The sequence below is a fragment of the Wolffia australiana genome, chromosome 3, assembly GCF_029677425.1.
Source record: "Wolffia australiana isolate 7733 chromosome 3, ASM2967742v1".
NCBI classification, from domain to species: domain Eukaryota; kingdom Viridiplantae; phylum Streptophyta; class Magnoliopsida; order Alismatales; family Araceae; genus Wolffia; species Wolffia australiana.
The window spans coordinates 17,415,804-17,434,437 of NC_135837.1; the positions used below are offsets into that span (position 1 = coordinate 17,415,804).

Here is an 18,634-nt window from a genome sequence, read left to right on the forward strand (position 1 = left end):
CACTTGAAAATTTTGTTTAAAACTTGGGTCTATGCTATGAACCTAACACCCCTTCTTGAAAATTTAGAAACTGATCAGCTTATATCCTTGATATTTGTCTGCATAGTGATACGAACCTTGATCTCAAGGTTCGTATCGGAGGGAGGGTAGAGGACGAGGTAAGGTAGAAATTCCCGGGGTAGAGAGGAGAAGAACAGGAATGGTCGGGGGAAGGCCGAGCTGAGGGTGTAGGGATCGGCCGGGGACGAGCCGCCTGAAGACGCGTTGAGGTAGAGTTGATCTCGAGAATGGGGATCATAAAGGGAGAGGAGAAGGCCAGACCTAGACAAGGAGAGGGGAGACAAGATCTTCTTTCTTCTATCTTCTTGGGTGCCCTCCTAAAGAGAGGGCATCCCTATTTAAAGGGAAATACATAATAGCAAATGTCTAAAATGCCCCTGTGGGCAAAATGACGAAACTACCCCTAGATAGGTTTAGGATCCTATCAAGGATCCTATCACATAGGTGGTCACATTTCATTCTAATAATCAAGCCAATGTATTGAAGTAACTTCTGGTTTCTTTCAATTTTATTCATCACTTTGTTTTTTTGCATGTGTCTTCCATCTCAGTCTCACGTTTTATTAGTCATTATTGAAAATCCTGCTGCAACCCATTTTTGTGCTGAACTAGTGACATACATTAAAGGTGATTTTCTTAAAAGTAACTATGGGAAGGGCAAGTAAGCTCCAAGATAGCAGACTAAGAGAGGGTTGGGGCATACAAAAGTTGGTAATACTGGAGGCAAGTGGCCAGTGACGGAAAGATGCATCGGGAGGCATAAAATTTGTCCTAAGATAAATATGGGTAAAACAAGAAGTGTTGGAGAACTGAAGAAGCATTTGGTGCAGAAGGAGAACCAGAGTGTTAGTTATTATTCTTGAAGTAGATGCCTTTTACGCAATCTCATCTTATGGAGTAGCCGACAAATGCACCTTGATGAATTATCACTGAATTCAGTATCTTGTTGTCTAACTATATACATCGCATCATATCAAATTTTTTCGCTAACTAGTTAAGAGAGGTGATTGAGGGGCTTGCTCGACCCTTCAAGTCATCATTCATTTCTTGGTCATAATAAAGATCCTTGCAGCATGGAAAAGAAAGAAGACCAAGGGTTTGTTAAGAACCCGTTTTCCCTCTTTAGTAGGGGTAGAGAGTTCAGGGTGGATTCAACCAAAAAAAAAAGTGTGTTGCCGCCTACAAGGTTCAGAACAAAGGGGAAGAGAGAAAGAGATGTCCGGAGAAGGGAGGAGGGAGTGAAGCAGGGAGAGACGCCGGGTGATTCAGAGAGCCCTTCTCCTGCGTAGCTAGTCCGTCGGGCGTTAAGATGCCTGGAGGAGGGGAATGGAAACAGGGTAGAATGGGCAGGAAGGTTAGGGCATTGAGGATCAGTACAGGAGGAGAAGGGAAAAGGAAGAGTACTGATTCTTCGCTGCCGCCTTCCTCCTCGATCCTTCTGCTTAAGGTGGGTCTCACTCCCGTGACCTCCACCCTAATGGGCTCTGTTGCAGGTCGTGGGGCCGGATGTGACCCCCAGGGCTTCCTCTGGTGGACTCGTAGTGGAGTCCTAATTGGGTTTCATGTGGAAGGTAGACTTTGCATAGGCACTTCTTGTGGACATTTTTGAGGCAAAGAAGCTGATAAGTACTGTAGCAGAGCCTATCAGAGAAGACGGTTCAGAAGAGGGGGAACCGTTACAACAGATGACAGCTGAAGTGTCGTCCGATGGGTTATAAGCTAATACGCAGGGCAAAGGGGGAAGGAGAGTTGTTTTCTCTTCTTCTCAGACCCAGTGCAAGCGCAGTAGCTGGAGCAGTCGGAGGGAGTTCCTGGCGGCCAGTTGTGGATCTTCGGATCTCATCTTTCTTTTCTATTATCTTCTGTTTATCAAACATTTAGGACATTTTTCTTTATTGAACTTCGATGGGAATCGTTGTCTGTTTCGGATCGGTATACTGCGGTCGTCTGATCGATGGTATTTTTTCCTCCCTGTATATCAGAAGCTTTCCTACAGGATGGGTGGTGTGGTTTAAAAGATGAATCACATCTCATTCCTTCTCTATATTGGGGTATAGATGCCTTAGTGGAGGATAGATTCAACTGCAAATGGGGTCAAGCAATAATGTCCCTAGTGTGTTGCTGTTCGTCCTTGTAATGGACACCCTCACTTTAAGCACGACTCAGGCTTGCTCCCACAGCAGCAAGGGTGTCAGATCCCAGATTCTCAGAAGGTATTCGTCTACTGCAGTATGCTAATGGCATAACCTTATTTACAGAGGGATCTGCAGAGGAGGTGCCACCTTGCTGAACCTCTTCGCAAACTGTTGATAGAATTCCTCGATAGATCTCACGAATTCCCAAATCAAGAATTTTAAGAAAATATCCTTGCGATCAAGAAAATCCCAGATCTGAGAAGTGAAGAGGGAAAACTGGGAATGTAGAAGAAAGTGTCGTGGAGAAGAGAGTAAGGATAAAGCAGGAACAGCTCTAGAAGAGATAGAGGTGGATCAAGGCCGGATCGGCCCCTCTCCTCTGGAGTAGAGAATCTCCCACCAGCCCGCGCCCTTGCGACTGAGAAAAACCAACTTGATACCCTTCCCCCTTTTCCCCTCTTTCTTTATAGCCTTCCCTCCCGCCAGTTATTCTAACTTTCGCACGTGCTTCTAGTGACCCGTACGTGCAACTCTTCATCTTTCTGTGGTAAGTCTTCGGAAGGTGCTTATCAGCGTGTGACGCCTCGTCTTCTTTGATAAGTCTTCGGAAGGTGCTGATCAAACTGTTTGGGACTTTATGTTAACTGCGCCAAATCAGTTTTTGTTGACTTTGGGTTACCTTTAGACAAGGAGGCCTTGAGGTGTCAATCAGAATATTACCCTCAAGTTACTTGGGCTTGCCTTCAATGGGGGTTCGACTATAGGCACAGATTGGAAGCCTGTTACAGAAGCTTGAGGGATGGTAGACTAGGGTGCTGTCAGGGGGGACTGTATGATGCTGTGGTAGTCAGTGCTCTCAGTGCTTCCCATCTTCTATCTATCAGTCTCAAAGCTATTCATTGGTGCCACTAAGTACTTGAAGATTGGGTTCAAGGACAGCCCTTGAATCTTGGGATGCGGCCTGCAAACTAATCAACCAGGGGGCCTATGGGTATCAGCTTTTAGCCAAATGGGTGGGCCTACTTATGGGACCGGAGGAGGATATGGCTATCAAAGTCTTGGAGGACAACTATGGACCAGGGTTGGACTAGGAGTGGGCCACAACTCTGAACAGAGAGGCATTTGCGTTGTAGCAGGGCCTGATGTTTGTGTTTCTTAAATCTGAATTTTTGGTTGCCAAGCTGGGTGACGGATCCACTTTATGCTATTGGCTGGATGACTGGTTAGCTTGGGGCCCCCTATGTTCAGAGTTCCTTTGGCTGTTTGCCTTTTCTGGGGTGCCCAGCGTTATGGTCAGGGGCTGTTGGGTTCTCACTTGGAATCCATTGTTTGTTGCCAACTTGTTAGCACAAAGGGTGCATGCGACAGTCCTTACTACATCTGTGGCCTGCACAAGATGTGTGGATGTGGTTTGTCATACCATTCTCACTCAGGGATGCATACGCACTGTTAGATTCAGATGCTTACCAACTTTGCCAAAAGCTACACAATGTAAGATCCGAACAATCACCAACTGTGTTAAAAAGCTATAGTTGTTAACAAGGGGGCTACTTTTCATCTTTAAGAAGGATGTTGTACTTCAACACCTACAAATCAGACAGACAATCAGAGGAGGAACCGTCAACGATCAAGGCATGCCGAGTCATATGGAAGCTTAAGATCCCCTCAAAAATGCGGTTGTTTGAATGGCTGTTCCTTTAATTAAGAGTGGTGACTTGGACCTTCAGAAATAGATGGCTACCTGAAGTCCCGGCAGAGTGCGCTATGTTGGGGGTGAAAAATAATACTCCCTTCTTAATTTTGAATGCCTGTTCGCTCGGGCAGTGTGGCCCAGCCATTCTATGATAAGGGTAGATGTCTCCTCAGAGGAGGCCTTTTGAGACTCTCTACGGGATGTGGTATCTGCGGGGTGAAAGAATGGGGACGGTTGTTTGCTTTGCTCTGGGCAATACAGCTGCACCACAACGAGGTCTTTTTCAAAGGATGAGAGTCATGGCATGTCTGCATAAAAAGGACGTGGAGAATTTATTCTCTTTGGTTTTGTGGAGGGGAACGAAGGGTGTGAGGACCCCTTGAATCAAAGGTGTATTTGTAATTTTCAACTAAATGAATCATATTGGGAGGATCACCAAACTCGTGCTACCTTCCCCCCTTTTTCGGAAAAACGTTGAATTCAATGTGGACAAGTTCAATTAAATATGTTTTTAAGGTACTGTGGTATGCTCTTAAATCCTATGATTTGATCATTCTTTTGGACGTATGCTGAAATGAACCGATGACAGTAACAATTTGGATGAATAATTTACTATTTTATATCAAGAAGTCCACTTCATCCCAAATGAGAATCCATGATCCGTGGTTAAGATTGAGGACAACAAAGGAGATAAAAGAGTCACAAAATATGAGGAAACGGATTGATGGAGATCCCTGGTGGAGATATCTCCTCTGTAGAGCAGGCCCAGTCCTGCTAGCCAGCCTCTAAGTTGCTCCCCACAACCCTTTTCTTGAAATGACCTAGAATAAGTCTTCTGCTCCTTCCCCCATTCTTGCTTATTTATAGATTTGCATATTTGCCACGTTAGGATGCACATGTTGTCTTTTGGTTGGCCTTCTGCTTATTCTTCAGTATGATAGAGAACTCACAAGGACTTATTTGGAAAATCGGGAGAAAAAGCGATGTGCTCCTGTCGCTACCATCGCTCACGCACCAAGCGCCTCTGGTCAGTTGCGGGAAGAGGCGAGGGCGGCTAACAACATAAGGGGAACGGGCGCATCGAACATAGGGGGAGGAGAAGGAGTGGGCTGCGGGAAAGACTTCCTGCGGAGTTACGAGAAGGAGGGAGATCCTCTCGCCATCTTCCTGTTGGCGTTCCTGATCTGGCCGTCTACCCGTTCGTCATCGTCGACATTATCTACCTGCTTATTCCTTTCTGTGATCGTTGTTCCTTCTTTGATAGTGTTCGGTTATCCGGGTTTCTATTTTTTAATGATATTGTTGGAGTTGCATCTGTACAACTGTTACTACCCCAGAATTCTTGAAGTATCGTACCGACTGGTATTAGAGCTCCAGGCCTTTCCAAAGACCGAGGCTGGTCCGTGCATCAGTCTCACTCCTCACCCGTTCTTCAGATATGGAGCATGAAGCCAGAAGTGAAGGGGGTTTGCTAGAGTTCCAAAAGTGCACCAACCTCGTCCTGGAGCATATTACGGAGCGAATGAATGAAATGAAGCTTCAAATGGATTCAATGAAGAAGACCCAGCATCCGAATGTAATTCCAGCCAGAGAGGATCGCCCCCAAGGTGAACCCGTCGAAGATCCAGCTCTCCGTCGGAATACAAGAGCCAGCATTGATTCAGTTTTCAGAAGGGGAGATCTACCGATTTTCCAGGGTGACAATCCAGAAGGATGGATCAAGAGAGTGGAAAGGTTCTTTAGGTTACGTCCAGTTCCTGACGAAGAAAAAATTCATCTAGTGTCCCTACATCTGGATGAGGCGGCTCAAGATTGGTTCCTACATGCTGAACAAGAATTTGATATGACCACTTGGTAAGATTTTAAATAGCACTTTGGAGGGCGGTATAGCATCTCTTATCATGCACTTTTTCAAGCACTACTTGAAATTAAACAGACAGGATTTGTACCTGACTATAGAGCTGAATTTGAAAGGCTCATCGTCCAGATTCGAAATCTAGCAAGTAATGTCAAAGAGAATGCTTATCTCAGGCGGTTAAAGGCCGAAATTCGTCGAGAGGTACTGAAATCGAAACCCTATGGACTGAAAGAGATTATGGATCTTTCCATCCAAGCCGAAATTGATTTAGGAGTATTATGGTCGGCATGGCAAAATAACCCGTGCTACCCCATTACATGCATCACAGATAACAGCAGAAGGGTTCCAGCATTGACGTATGTTCCCACCTCAAACAATTCATCTCATAGCCGTCAACTTGCGCCACCAAGACCCAGTATACAAAATCAAATTCAATCGAATAGAGTTTATCAGGGTTGCAATCCTGATCGAGCAAATCGTCGCAGAAATCTGAAACTGACCAGAGGCACTTGGTGCGTGAGCGACGGTAACGACAGAAGCGCGTCGCTTTTTCTTCCGATTTTCCAAATAAGTCCTTGTGAGTTCTCTATCACAGTAGCTCTCGGAGAAGAATCAATGTGTATCACATTCCTGTTTGTTCACATCTTGTAGACATCCTTCTGGGGGATTGAGGATTGCATAACTTTTATATGAAATGCAATAGAACTGGTGATTCAAGTGGAGTGTTTTTAAAAGTGGCTATCATCCTTTCAGTGCATGCTATATAACTGCTCTCTTGTCTTGATACTTGAGATTTATGAATAATCAAAATGGAAAGCTCCAAGTTGGCTCCACAATCACGATTGCAAATGAAATCCTTCCATTTTCCTCATGTCAATCTCTTTTTGATCTATAATGTTGTTGTTGCCTTAGTATCATTTCTTCACATTTTATTTGGGATCTTGTGGATGTAATAGAGTTTTTATTTTTCCATAATTAGGTTGACTGCCTTCAAACTGATGGTGTTTTGGAGAGAAGAAATCTTGTTTATTGTGCATCCACCAGGTATTTTGATTAAATGAACATTCATGCACACAGGAACGTACATTTTTGGATCAGCATTTAACACTCATGAATTCTCTCTATGGTATTTTCCGCAATATATTGCTGGATTTTTTATGTTTTTTCTTCTCCAAGTTTTTTTTTATGTTTCATATCTCACTATATTTCTATCAAACTTTGGGGAAGGGGATAATAATAATGTAAAGTGTTAGATGACAGGAAAAGTTTATTATTCTCTGCATTTATTGGGTGATTATGTAATTAAGTATGAGTGTGTTTACCTGTTTAAGATAAATGGTAACGAAGGAAACGTATCACATTAGTATAATGATTGTAAATGAATTTAAATAAATGCATGCTCTTCTCCTCATCTCCTACTGGAGAATGAAAGTGTTTAAAAACACATAGGAGAATGTGCTCTTAATGAAACTTACACCCTTCTTCTCGTCTCCTCTCCCATCTCACTTTGGAATTTAGAATATGTGAGGAATACAAAATATGCAGGGCAGTGTGTTGTCAGTGAAACTTGCTCTCTTCTCCTCATCTCCTCTCTGATCTCTTGGCTCTATCTGGATTCATCCCTTCATTTTAGGACTAAGAAGATGTGGTGACGGGGGAAAGTTTGAGCAGTATTCCTATGTTCTGTTCCAACAGAGAGCTTCCAATCCGTTTTGAGAGTCCTAACATAAACATGTAGAGTTAAAGGGATGCAACAAACACATGACAATGCTCTTCATGAAACTTATCTGTCTGGTATCAACATCATGCTATCATGAGAGCCCAAAACTCCAAAGAATTTACCAAAATCTTTTCAGTTTGAAGGTACGAGCCAGATGATCAGTAGGAGCCTTCTCGGACCTTGGAGAGCTACCTGCGTACTCTCTCTCCCCATGCCTCCAGGCTCATGTTGAAATCCAGTTGCTATGCTTTCCCTTGTCCTCCTTAATAGGTGATAGGAACCTGGGTCAAATCAGGAGCAGCAGGGAAGTGAGTTGAGTTGTATGGGCCGGGCAGAGGGAAACCAATCAGTCTAGAAGGGCAAACCGAGGAAGATCTCTAGATGGGGAGCACTGCGGGAGGAGGCAACCAGGAGAGGGGAGATAGAGGTAGAGATGAAAAGAGCGGAACAGGCAAATGACCAAATGTTGATGTCTCCCTGAGCACACTCTCTCTAGGTTCCTAAGTCTTTTGAAGGTTGTGCTTAGATGGGCTTGACCTATTCATGAGCTTAATGGGCCCTTGCACTACACTGGATCAATAACCCCTCCTCCCTTGGTGACCCATTCTGTTCCTATGTTGTGAACAGGATCTATCTCAAAATTTAGTTCACTGCAAATTCAATACAACAAACATAAAATTGAAGAGAAGTGGGAAAGGGAGGTAGAGTCAATTCTCGTATGTACTTTGTACTGTTGTTGCACTGAACTGTGCACAATTTCAATGACGGATTTCTCATCTCAATTTATTATGACACTGTGATGGGGAACTTTGGAATCGTTTAACATGCTTTTAGAGAGGCCTAGAGACATGAAATTAACTTTGATGCATAAGTTAACCATCACTTCAATTTCTTAATTGTGAAATATATCCGATTCTTTCTTTTGGCAACTACATGGTATGTATTTTACCATATTTTTTTTATGGCTGCTAGAGCTTTAACCATTATTTAATGACAACAGTGCTGGAAAAAGTCTTGTTGCTGAAATTTTGATGCTTCGACGGGTTATTTTGACCGGAAAAATGGCTTTGCTTGTTCTGCCTTATGTCTCCATATGCACAGAAAAGGTACACATCCCAGTATACATCGTACTTACGATTTTTTTGACACCTTTATCATATCTGATATTTTCTGCATTTTCCAGTCAGAACATCTTGAACTACTTCTGGAGCCTCTTGGAAAGCATGTCCGAAGTTTCTATGGTAACCAAGGCAGCGGCTCTCTACCGAAAGATACCTCTGTTGCTGTCTGTACGATTGAAAAGGCAAATTCTTTAATCAATAGGATGGTTGAAGAGGGCCGCCTTTCTGAAGTTGGAATAATTGTCATAGATGAACTTCATATGGTAATTTTTCTATCTTCTACCCCCCCACCAAATATGCCCTTTGCGTGAATGATTCATGGGCTTATTGTTTCATTAACGCATTTAAATAGAAGTAGGTCATTAATGTCAAATGTGTTTAGGCGCTGTTACCAAAGAGAGGCATAGGGAGCAAGAAAAATAAGATTCCATAATAAATGAGAGAGGAAGATTTTAGACCATCCGATGAAGGGTAGTTAATTAGGACATGACTGTCTCTGAGCATGCCCAACTTTCTCGTATGGATTCCCACCCTTAGTTTAATTGAAATATGCTTCTTTCTATTGTCATTTGCAGAGAAAGTGGATCTGCTTGGGCATATTGAGATCTGATTGTTCAGTGGATAATTATCCTTGTTCTGTGATGCCATCATTATCCCTCTCTGATGTGGCATTTTAGAATTTCCTTATTCCGTCATGTTAGCATATTAATGAAAAGACAGCGTATTTCTCATCAGTTCTACAAGCGTACTTATCTTATTGCTTTTTCAGGTTGGTGATCAGCACAGGGGTTACCTTTTGGAGCTTTTGTTGACAAAGCTTCGTTATGCTTCAGGGGAAGGAAACTCTGGGTCATCCAGTGATAATTCTTCTGGGACAAATAGTGGGAAATCTGAAATTTCTCATGGCCTTCAGATTGTAGGAATGAGTGCGACAATGCCAAATGTGGCTGCTGTTGCCGATTGGCTTCAAGTAAGTCATGATTAGATTCGGTTTCATGTTTCATTTCCTCTCTCAACTGTCATACTGACGTTATGAAAGCATCTTCTTCTTTGTCTCTTCGCTTCCTGTTGCTGTTGGGCTTAAAGCATTAGTGGATGTGACATTGTGAGTAGTTTTTCCATCTGTCTCCTTGTCTCATGGGAATTTGTTAAGAAGTTATGAAGATCAAAGAATGTGTCAGGGAGCATGACTCTTGGCCACAATGTGTGCAATCCATCGAAGGATTCCCAGATGAGTATTCTTGGCCAAGACCGTGGTGACCATGACTTCAATCACCTTCTGCACTCACATTGGACATGGTTCGCAGAACCACCTAGAATGATGGCTAAAACTGCACAATTGGTGAGCTGAATAGATGGTGATGTGCAGCGAGTGAAACATCTCAAGATATGATGAAAACCTTAACTATGGGTGAAGGATATGGCAGGCAAATAATTTTGCAATGCCAGCTTTATATTTTTGTGGGAGATGGCGCAGCAAGCTGAGGACACTAGTAGTTTTTATCCTGAACTTCTGAAGAATTGGAAATATCAGAAATTGGAAATATCAGTTATAACAACTTTTGAAGAAATTGGAGGAAGAAGAATCACACGAATGAAGGAAGTGGAGGGGGGTGATAGCCATGGAAGATAAGAAACTCGAGATGGATTGGAGACAGCGGTCCAAACAACTATGGCTACAAGCTGGTGATGTGATACATATCTTCCTAAAGTTTACAAGAGACGAAATAAATCGATATTGACTATTACGGACGACAGTTATGACAGTTATGCACAGCAATCGTTGGAATCTTATTGGGTATCAAAACAGCTCAACAACACAACTGAAGTACCTGAAAAAGCACATCCAACTGAGGCATCCTTTCATGAAGAATCCAAGGGTGGCATCCAACAGACTGATATGATCCTCTACCCCCAAAGGGTATCTTAGGAATTAAGCCACTAGGGGCATTTTAGTAAATTGATCTTTAGGGTAGATTGCTTATATTCCTTATAAGTATGTGTAGCCCTCCCTTGAGGAGGGCAGTCAAGACTTATGGTAAGATTGGCCTCTTGGCTCACTATCTCGATTCTCCTCGTCTCGGTCCCGTCCCCTTGACCGTCCAGCGATCCCCTACCCCCGTGATCGTCTCACTGGATCTTCAGCCAGCTCCCCTCCGATCCGATCCCTACCCCTGCCGTTCAGTTCCCTTCTAGTCTCCGGCGATCCCCGTCCCCGCAATCGTCAACCCTTCACCGCGTCATCAGGCGGCTCGACCTCGGTCGATCCCTGTCCCCATCTGTTCGACCTCTCTCTCTTCATTCCCGTTGCGACTCTCCTACCCCGGGAACGTCTATCCCGCATCGCCCTCCAACCCCCTCCCGATACGAACCTAGATCAAGGTTCGTATCACAGACACCACCCTTGGATATGTTCGAAGAAGCAAATGAAGAATAACTGCTTAAATTGTGTAGTATAAATATAGGTAAGATATGTATGTATGAAGTAGGAAAAGAAACTCTTAAGAAGACTTGGGAGAATTTCCTAAGGCTCTTAAGATATTCTTAAGAGAGTGGGGGGGGCGAACCTTCGCCTTGTGAGTTAACTTTGTGATTACTGACTTGTGTACTTGTAAACAAGAGTGATAATATATTGTTATGATAACTTTTGAAGAAATTGGAAGAAGAATCACATGAATGAAGGAAGTGGAGGGGGGTGATAGCCATGGAAGATAAGAAACTCGAGATGGATTGGAGACAGCGGTCCGGACAACTATGGCTACAAGCTGGTGATGCAAACATGAGATTTTTCTACTTAGCAGCAAACGGGAGACGTTGGTCCAACAGTATTTAGAAATTGACAGTCAGAGGTCATGAGCATGTCGGAGCCCAGCCGGTGGGCCGTGCAGTTGCAGATCACTTCTGCACTTTCTATAAGAAAGGTAGACGCAATACGTGGATGTGGTGCGGAAAGGGGGCTCAAACTTTGGCCCCTCACACAAGGAGTGGATTCGTTCGTTTTCGGAGGAAGAGGTCAAGGAGGCAATAAAAGGCCTCAATGGTGAAGGGGCGCAAGCCCAGATGGATTGCCTGTTTTATTCTAAAATGTATTCTGGGATTTGGTGAAACCAAATGTAATGGCCATGTTTGAAGAGTTCCGACAAGGGACATGCAGTATGGAGATACTAAATCGGGCATATTTGGTTCTACTCCCCAAGCAGTAAGGAGCGGAACGAATTGAGGACTTCAGACCGATCTCCTTGTCCAACTCCATATACTTTATCATTGCAAAGGTATTGGCAAACAGATTGAGACAGGTGATTGGGGAACTTGTGGGACCCTCCCAATCAGCTTTCATACCAGGCCGTTTACTGGTCGACAGTGCCGTAGCAGCAGGCAAGATCCTAGCGACATGGAAACGAGGTGGAACTAAAGGTCTCATGTGGAAGGTTGATTTTGCCAAGGCATATGACACGCTTGACTGGGGATTCCTCGGGGTGTCAATGAAAAGGAGGGGCTTCCCGAAAGAATGCGTCACATGGATGAAAAAATGCATCACAACACATTCCTTCTCAGTGTTGGTGAATGGAAGGCCGGAAGGCGGGCGTATACAACCGCAAAGGGGGGGTGAGGCAAGGGTGCCTGCTCGCACCCCTATTATTTGTGCTAGCGGTTGACGCACTTGCCACATGCACTAATCTAGCATGTACACATGGTCTTCTGAAGGGTTATCAAAACGCTAGTGTCCTTTGGGGTATCCCATTACTGCAGTACGCGGACGACACTACTTTTTTTGTTGAAGGCTCTATAGAGGAGGCAAAATACCTGTCCACGCTACTCGCCCTATTCGCAGACTTCTCCGGCCTATGCATCAATCGGGCTAAGGCTGCCTTTGTGAGCTGTGGCCTATCCTTGGAAGAGGAGGCTCAATGTGCAGAGGCGCTGGGAACACCGATTGGGAGCCTCCCTATGAGATATCTGGGTCTGCCGTTAACTAGAGGCCGGATGACTAAGGCGGATTGGCTGCCGATGATAGAGAAGGTCGAAAGGCGGTTGGAAGGATGGTGCTATTGAGAGTCGAGAGTCGGTAGGTTGGTGCTATTGAGGGCGGTCTTGTCAGTAATCCCTATATTCTCTCTCTGTATTCAAGATGCCTACTGGAATCGGCCAGAGTCTCGAAGGCTTGATGAGACGTTTCCTTTGGAAAGGCAATGGTACCGATCAGAGTCGAGGGCTCGCACTGGTTGCATGCGATACCGTATGCAGGCCCACCAAACATGGCGAACTAGGAGTATTGCATATCCAAAGCATGAATACGGCATTATTAGCAAAGTGGGTGACTTGGATTATGCAACCAAGCGATGACCTCGCCATACGGATCTTGAGAGACAAGTATGGTCGAGGATTGAACTTGGATAAGAAAATAGCCCCAATAAAGAGGGCGTCAACATTTTGGCAAAGCCTCCGACAAATCTTCCCCAAGGTCCGAGAGTTCTACTCTGTCCGAATAGGCGATGGCTCTCTCTTTAAATTCTAGACAGACCTCTGGTCGTCGCACGGCCCCTTGCGAGAAGCATTCCCTCGGCTATTTGCACTAGCAAAATGCCCCCAAGCTACAGTAGGTGAATGCTAGGACAGTACCTGGAATCCGAGGGTTGAAGGTGCCTTGTCAGACCAACGACTAACTGATTTCTTGGGATTGCAACAAGCTCTAAATCAGATCCGCCCTAAGCCAGGGGAATTAGATGGTTGGGATTGGATAAGAGCTCCTTTCTTAGTGGGGAAAGCCTATGCACAGATCTGGCAGGGCAACGAGGAAGACAAAAATATGATCCAACTGTGTCGAGCCATCTGGCATCTTTTGGTTTCGCTTAAGGCCAAGATTTTTGGATGGCTCTTGCTCCGAAAGAGATTGATGACCTACATCTTTCTCAAGAGAATCTACCCAGATGCTACGACGGTATGTGTGGTGTACGAGAGATGACAAAGATTGTAATCATTTATTTTTTGGATGCCCTTTCACATGCACAGTTAGGGCCACCCAAGCACAGTTGACGGTGAACACGTCATCAGAAGAGGCCTTTTTGGAGTCCATGCAGAGGATCGGTCCCAGACATAGAGAAGTGGGGCGCCGAGCGCTGACAGTGCTCTGGGGAATCTGGCTACACAAAAATAAGGTGATCTTCCGAGGGGGGAAAGCGTCTACAGACGGGCTCGCCCATGAGATAGGTCTTATAGCATCATGGTTTTCCTCATGACGGGGATGAAGAGAGAAGATGAAAGTGTATACATGTAATAGAGTCCTAGGGCTCGAACCATCTACCTGTCAGGTGGTTACCGATTTGTTCGGGTGACCGCCTCATATGTTTTCAAAAAAAAAATCAGATATAACACCTACAACATGTGGATAGCCTGAACATTCGAGTGATCATGCTGCTGTTTCCTTAACCTGAATTTACTAATCTGGTGCAAACGATTAAACTCAGCAGTCTTTTGAAGTGGGCTGTATTCCCCTTACAAATGTAATGTTCCTGTGTGAAGTCATACATATGCATTAGAACAGTGCAGTTCTTCAGGCATCAAAGAGTGACATCATATTTCAAATCTTGGGTTCATAGTTCTGGAAGGATACAAAGAGAATGCCACAATTGAGCTCCCAACTTCATCTATGGGGCAGTGTCACACGGTTAAGTCCCGAGCTAGATCCCTTGCTCGAATCTGGCGTGTGCCTGCCTCAGTGTTCGGAGCAAAACACTGAACAGCTTTGATCTTTTGCAGCGGAAGTTTTTGCAATTGCTTAAGATCACATAGAAGGGGTTAGAGGAGATGGTGGGGACGCAGCCCCGTCAGGGAATAGGGTCCTTGCATTTATATCATAAAAAATTGCATCATAGTTGGGACAATTACATGGGGGAAGACGAGGGGTGATACAAACCAACGAGACGCAGCGCCTTGCGCCAAGGTAGTGTTGCCTCTCCGCCTTGAGGCCGCCGCTCCGCGCGCGCGCGCCCGCTCTGCCGCTGCACATGTGCTCCGGACCGGGCGCCGTGCGCCCGCGGGCATGGCGATCACACACACCACCCCTGCCTTGACGATCACACACGCCACCAGTACTCGTGTCGACACCTTTGCGCGCAGTACTAGCCGCGGGAGCACTTCGCGTCCTTTGTGCCGCCGCATTTGACCCCTCAAGCTAGGCGCTGCGCGCCCAGCACTAGCCGCGGGAGCGCTTCGCGTCCTCTGTGCCTCTCATTGCGCCACATGCGTTAGTCTCCTGGCAAGATATCTCCCTACCCCGTGCCCTGCACATGCAATGCGCACACTGCCCGCACAGCTTCTGCGCGTCACCCCGCACAACTCCACACACTGCACCCGCGGCACGCCGCCCGGTTTGGGCGTCCCGCGCCCGCGCGCAGCACTTCTCGCTCCTGTGCGGCGCTTGGTGCTCGCGCGTAACATTGGCGCTCGCGCGTAACATTGGCGCCCGCGCGTGGCGCTTGGTGCGCACGCGCTCATGCCTGTCGGCCCGCGCGCCCAACACGCGCGGACTTCGCTTGATCCGTCTTGCCTAGGGCATGGACGGGCATGCACACCATCTGTAGTGTATCACCACATAAGGGGCGATGGCCTGAAAGATCAGGTTTGGACATCACTACCCATGATGACTCAGTCCTTTAATATCATGAGTCTAAAACGCGGACATGCCCTCCCAATAAGCACGCAGGCCTCTGGGCAGGGAATGCCGCCTAGTTAGGGGCCTAACAGGCAGTCCGAGGCTTCATGGACTCTTCCCTTGACCCTCAAATCGATAAGAGATGCTTGGCTCATTGCATGCTTCACCAGATGCTGCTGAGTTGTATCGTCCCGTCATATCATGAGAAAGTTAATGAGAATGCTTTCTTCTTTTCTACCCAATCCTCTTCTCCTTAAGCTCAAATTTTCTGCCTGCTTTAAAAATAGTATCTTTAAATTGTATAGAAGTGTGAAATATAACGAGCGTATGAGAAAGGCAAGCCCATGTGCTCTATTTTCCAGTGCTTTTGTGCATTTGGTCATACTTTTGTGTGCTGATTTGAGTTAACTCTTGATATGTTCTATTCAAAGAAATATAAAAGAAGGAATAAGAAGAGAGCCGGCCAACAGCCCGTTGACCGCCCGTGCTGACCAAGTGGGGGAAAAACCCAATAAATAAGAGAAGAGGAGAACACGAAAGACATTGGGATCTTTTCTTGAACAGAAGCTGACGGTTACGACCGTCAGAAGGCTGAAGCAGCAGGAACTGGCCTGCTGATCCGGAGGAGGGGAGCTCCGACTTGATGGGAGGAGCCATCTGTTCGTCTGTGCCGTTCTTATTTTCTCTTCTCATTATTCCTATCAATCGAGTCCTGACCTACATTGCTGTTTTCTAGTGTTTTCTTGAATTCAAAGTTGAGAGATATTTCATCGACACTACCAAGGTGTATCAGCACCACATATTTATTCATATCTTCTCATAATGACCAATTTCTATGGTATGTAGGCAGCACTGTACCAGACGGAATTTCGTCCTGTTCCACTCAAAGAATATATCAAGGTTGGAACTAGTATTTTCACCAAAGAGTTGGATCTTGTGTGGAAAATTCCGGAGAACGCTAATCATGGGGGTAAAGACCCTGATCACGTTGTAAAATTGTGTGATGAGGTATGCCGTGTTCAAAGCTGTTGCAACAATTTATTATTTAAAAATTCTTATTGAACTTTTATCATTCATCTGGTACCACCTGATACAAAAGTTTTCCCTCTCCATCGACAGGTTGTTCAAGAAGGCCACTCTGTTCTTATTTTTTGTTCCAGTCGAAAGGGATGCGAATCGACAGCGAAGCATGTTGCAAAGTATCTAAGAAAAAATTCTGTTGATTCCCAAGAATCAAGTGACACGCACAGTGGTGCTGCATCAGTTATTGACGCCTTAAGACGGTCTCCTGCAGGACTAGATCCTGTTCTTGAAGAGACAATACCTTCTGGTGTGGCATATCACCATGCAGGCCTCACAGTAGGTCACTTGACATTCTTTTATTGGTGCAATTGGCAACTTGTTTTTCATAGTAAAATATTTTGTTACATCTGGCACTCTTCAGATGAAACTTACTGGCTAGACATGAATGTTGGGCCATTCATAATTTTTGCTTGGATGGCCAAATCGAATAGCTGCTTTGACAAATTGACTGAGTATAATTTAATTGGATAGTTTTACTTAAGATATCCCTTCGTAATTTTTTTCTGAATCAGGTTGAGGAAAGGGAGATTGTTGAGGATTGCTTCCGTAAGGGCCTAGTGCGTGTGTTGACTGCAACATCTACATTAGCAGCTGGAGTCAATCTCCCTGCTCGAAGGGTCATATTTCGTCAGCCCAGGATTGGTCGTGATTTCATTGATGGAACAAGATACAAACAGATGTCTGGTCGTGCTGGCCGGACTGGGATTGATGCCCTGGGAGAAAGTGTAAGAGAGTTTATTTCATTTAATGTTTGTTAAGCGGAATCATAAATCCAGAACGAATGACAATTCTTTTTATCAAAACTGGTCCATTATTTGCAGCTAGTCATCATGATGGTATTTTCTATGAGACAACTGTTGCTTCTCTGCTTCAGAATAATTTGTTGTTTGGATTTATGTGTCTCATCATATAAATATTCTGACTACTGAAGTGGGCTCCAGAAGAACATAGGCTAAAGAAATGGAATTGGGAAATATAATGTACAAACAACTTAGACTTTTTCAGAGTTCACAAGGTGTGGTTTACTCTGTCTTTCATAATGGTGATTCAGTACAAACTTATGTTTTACTTCTTATCATGATTAATTTTTGGGCGGGTGACAAACAACTTTAAGCGTTTGATTCATTGGTTAATTTCTGCCTCCCTGCTTGCAGACACTATTTTGTCGTGTCCATTTGTAAGTCCATGGCTTTTGTTTACCCTTCTTTTGTTGTTTTAAATCTGCCTTGTCCAGATACTAATTTGCCAAGATCAAGAATTAAAGAGAGTCAAGTGCATGCTGAATGACAGCTGTCCATCTCTGCAATCTTGTCTCACAGAGGGCAAAAATGGAATGACTCATGCAATCTTAGAGGTTGTTGCTGGTGGGATCGTGCAAACTCCCAGCGATATTAACCGTTACGTTAGGTGCACCCTCCTGAACTCTACCAGACCATTTGAAGCAGTTGTGAAGTCAGCGCAGGATTCTCTTCGCTGGCTGTGCCAAAACAAATTTCTTCAATGGGATCAGCAATCTATGTTATACACAGCTACACCACTTGGACGTGCAAGCTTTGGAAGTTCACTTAATCCTGAAGAATCATTAGTACTTCTCATGAACTTCACTCCTTAACCAAATTTCTATCATTTTTTCATTATGTCAATTTTCTATCCTTGCCTGCTTTTCTTAAATTGAAGTAATCACAGCTCTTATTTTTGGTCTAGGTTGTCTTGGATGATCTTGCAAGGGCAAGGGAAGGTTTTGTTCTTGCATCTGATCTTCATATGGTCTATATTGTCACACCTATCAATGTGGATGTTGAGCCAGATTGGGAACAGTACTACGAGCGATTTATGGAACTTTCCACCCTGGACCAGGTATATTGTATTTATTATACACGCCTATTGTGTTTTGCAATTTGTGACTTCTGTATTTTGAATGAAAAAACTGCAACTGTGCATTTCGAAATTCTCAGCCATCATTTGTATCTTTATATTTCTTTATTGTTTTTTAAACATATCCTCATTTGTTTCCTAGAATTTAGTTTATACACCTATACTGCCTTAAACAGATGGACCTGTCAGCTGGTGCTTTCCTTTGTCCAATTTGTTATTTTCTTCTTTTTTTTCTTTTTACTTAAGACTTAATTTTGTAATATTGTAAATGCCTGCATGACATCTGCTTAGATCGATCCATTGTATCGGGTCCTCTGAGATCCAAAACAATATAACCTAGTATATAGAACAAGCATATTGTTTCTCATATCTCTCAAAGCCATTCGTGCGGAGGTGGTAATGACTTCCACAGCTGAGGGCACACCATCCCTATGACGG

The 18,634-nt window shown here is 44.5% G+C and overlaps 1 protein-coding gene across 7 annotated transcripts in view; it reads left to right on the forward strand.

Moving 5' to 3' along the window:
• Window positions 1–18,634, forward strand: part of LOC144701133 (MUS308 and mammalian DNA polymerase-like protein) — a 32,289-nt gene that overhangs the window by 2,531 nt on the left and 11,124 nt on the right. For all 7 annotated transcript variants that reach the window (XM_078572853.1, XM_078572851.1, XM_078572854.1 and 4 more), the window contains exons 5-13: window positions 6,725–6,789; window positions 8,466–8,571; window positions 8,649–8,849; window positions 9,356–9,556; window positions 16,085–16,246; window positions 16,358–16,597; window positions 16,834–17,046; window positions 17,556–17,906; window positions 18,026–18,178. In XM_078572853.1, the coding sequence (XP_078428979.1) occupies window positions 6,725–6,789; window positions 8,466–8,571; window positions 8,649–8,849; window positions 9,356–9,556; window positions 16,085–16,246; window positions 16,358–16,597; window positions 16,834–17,046; window positions 17,556–17,906; window positions 18,026–18,178 (1,692 nt within the window). The remainder of the gene's footprint in view (window positions 1–6,724; window positions 6,790–8,465; window positions 8,572–8,648; window positions 8,850–9,355; window positions 9,557–16,084; window positions 16,247–16,357; window positions 16,598–16,833; window positions 17,047–17,555; window positions 17,907–18,025; window positions 18,179–18,634) is intronic.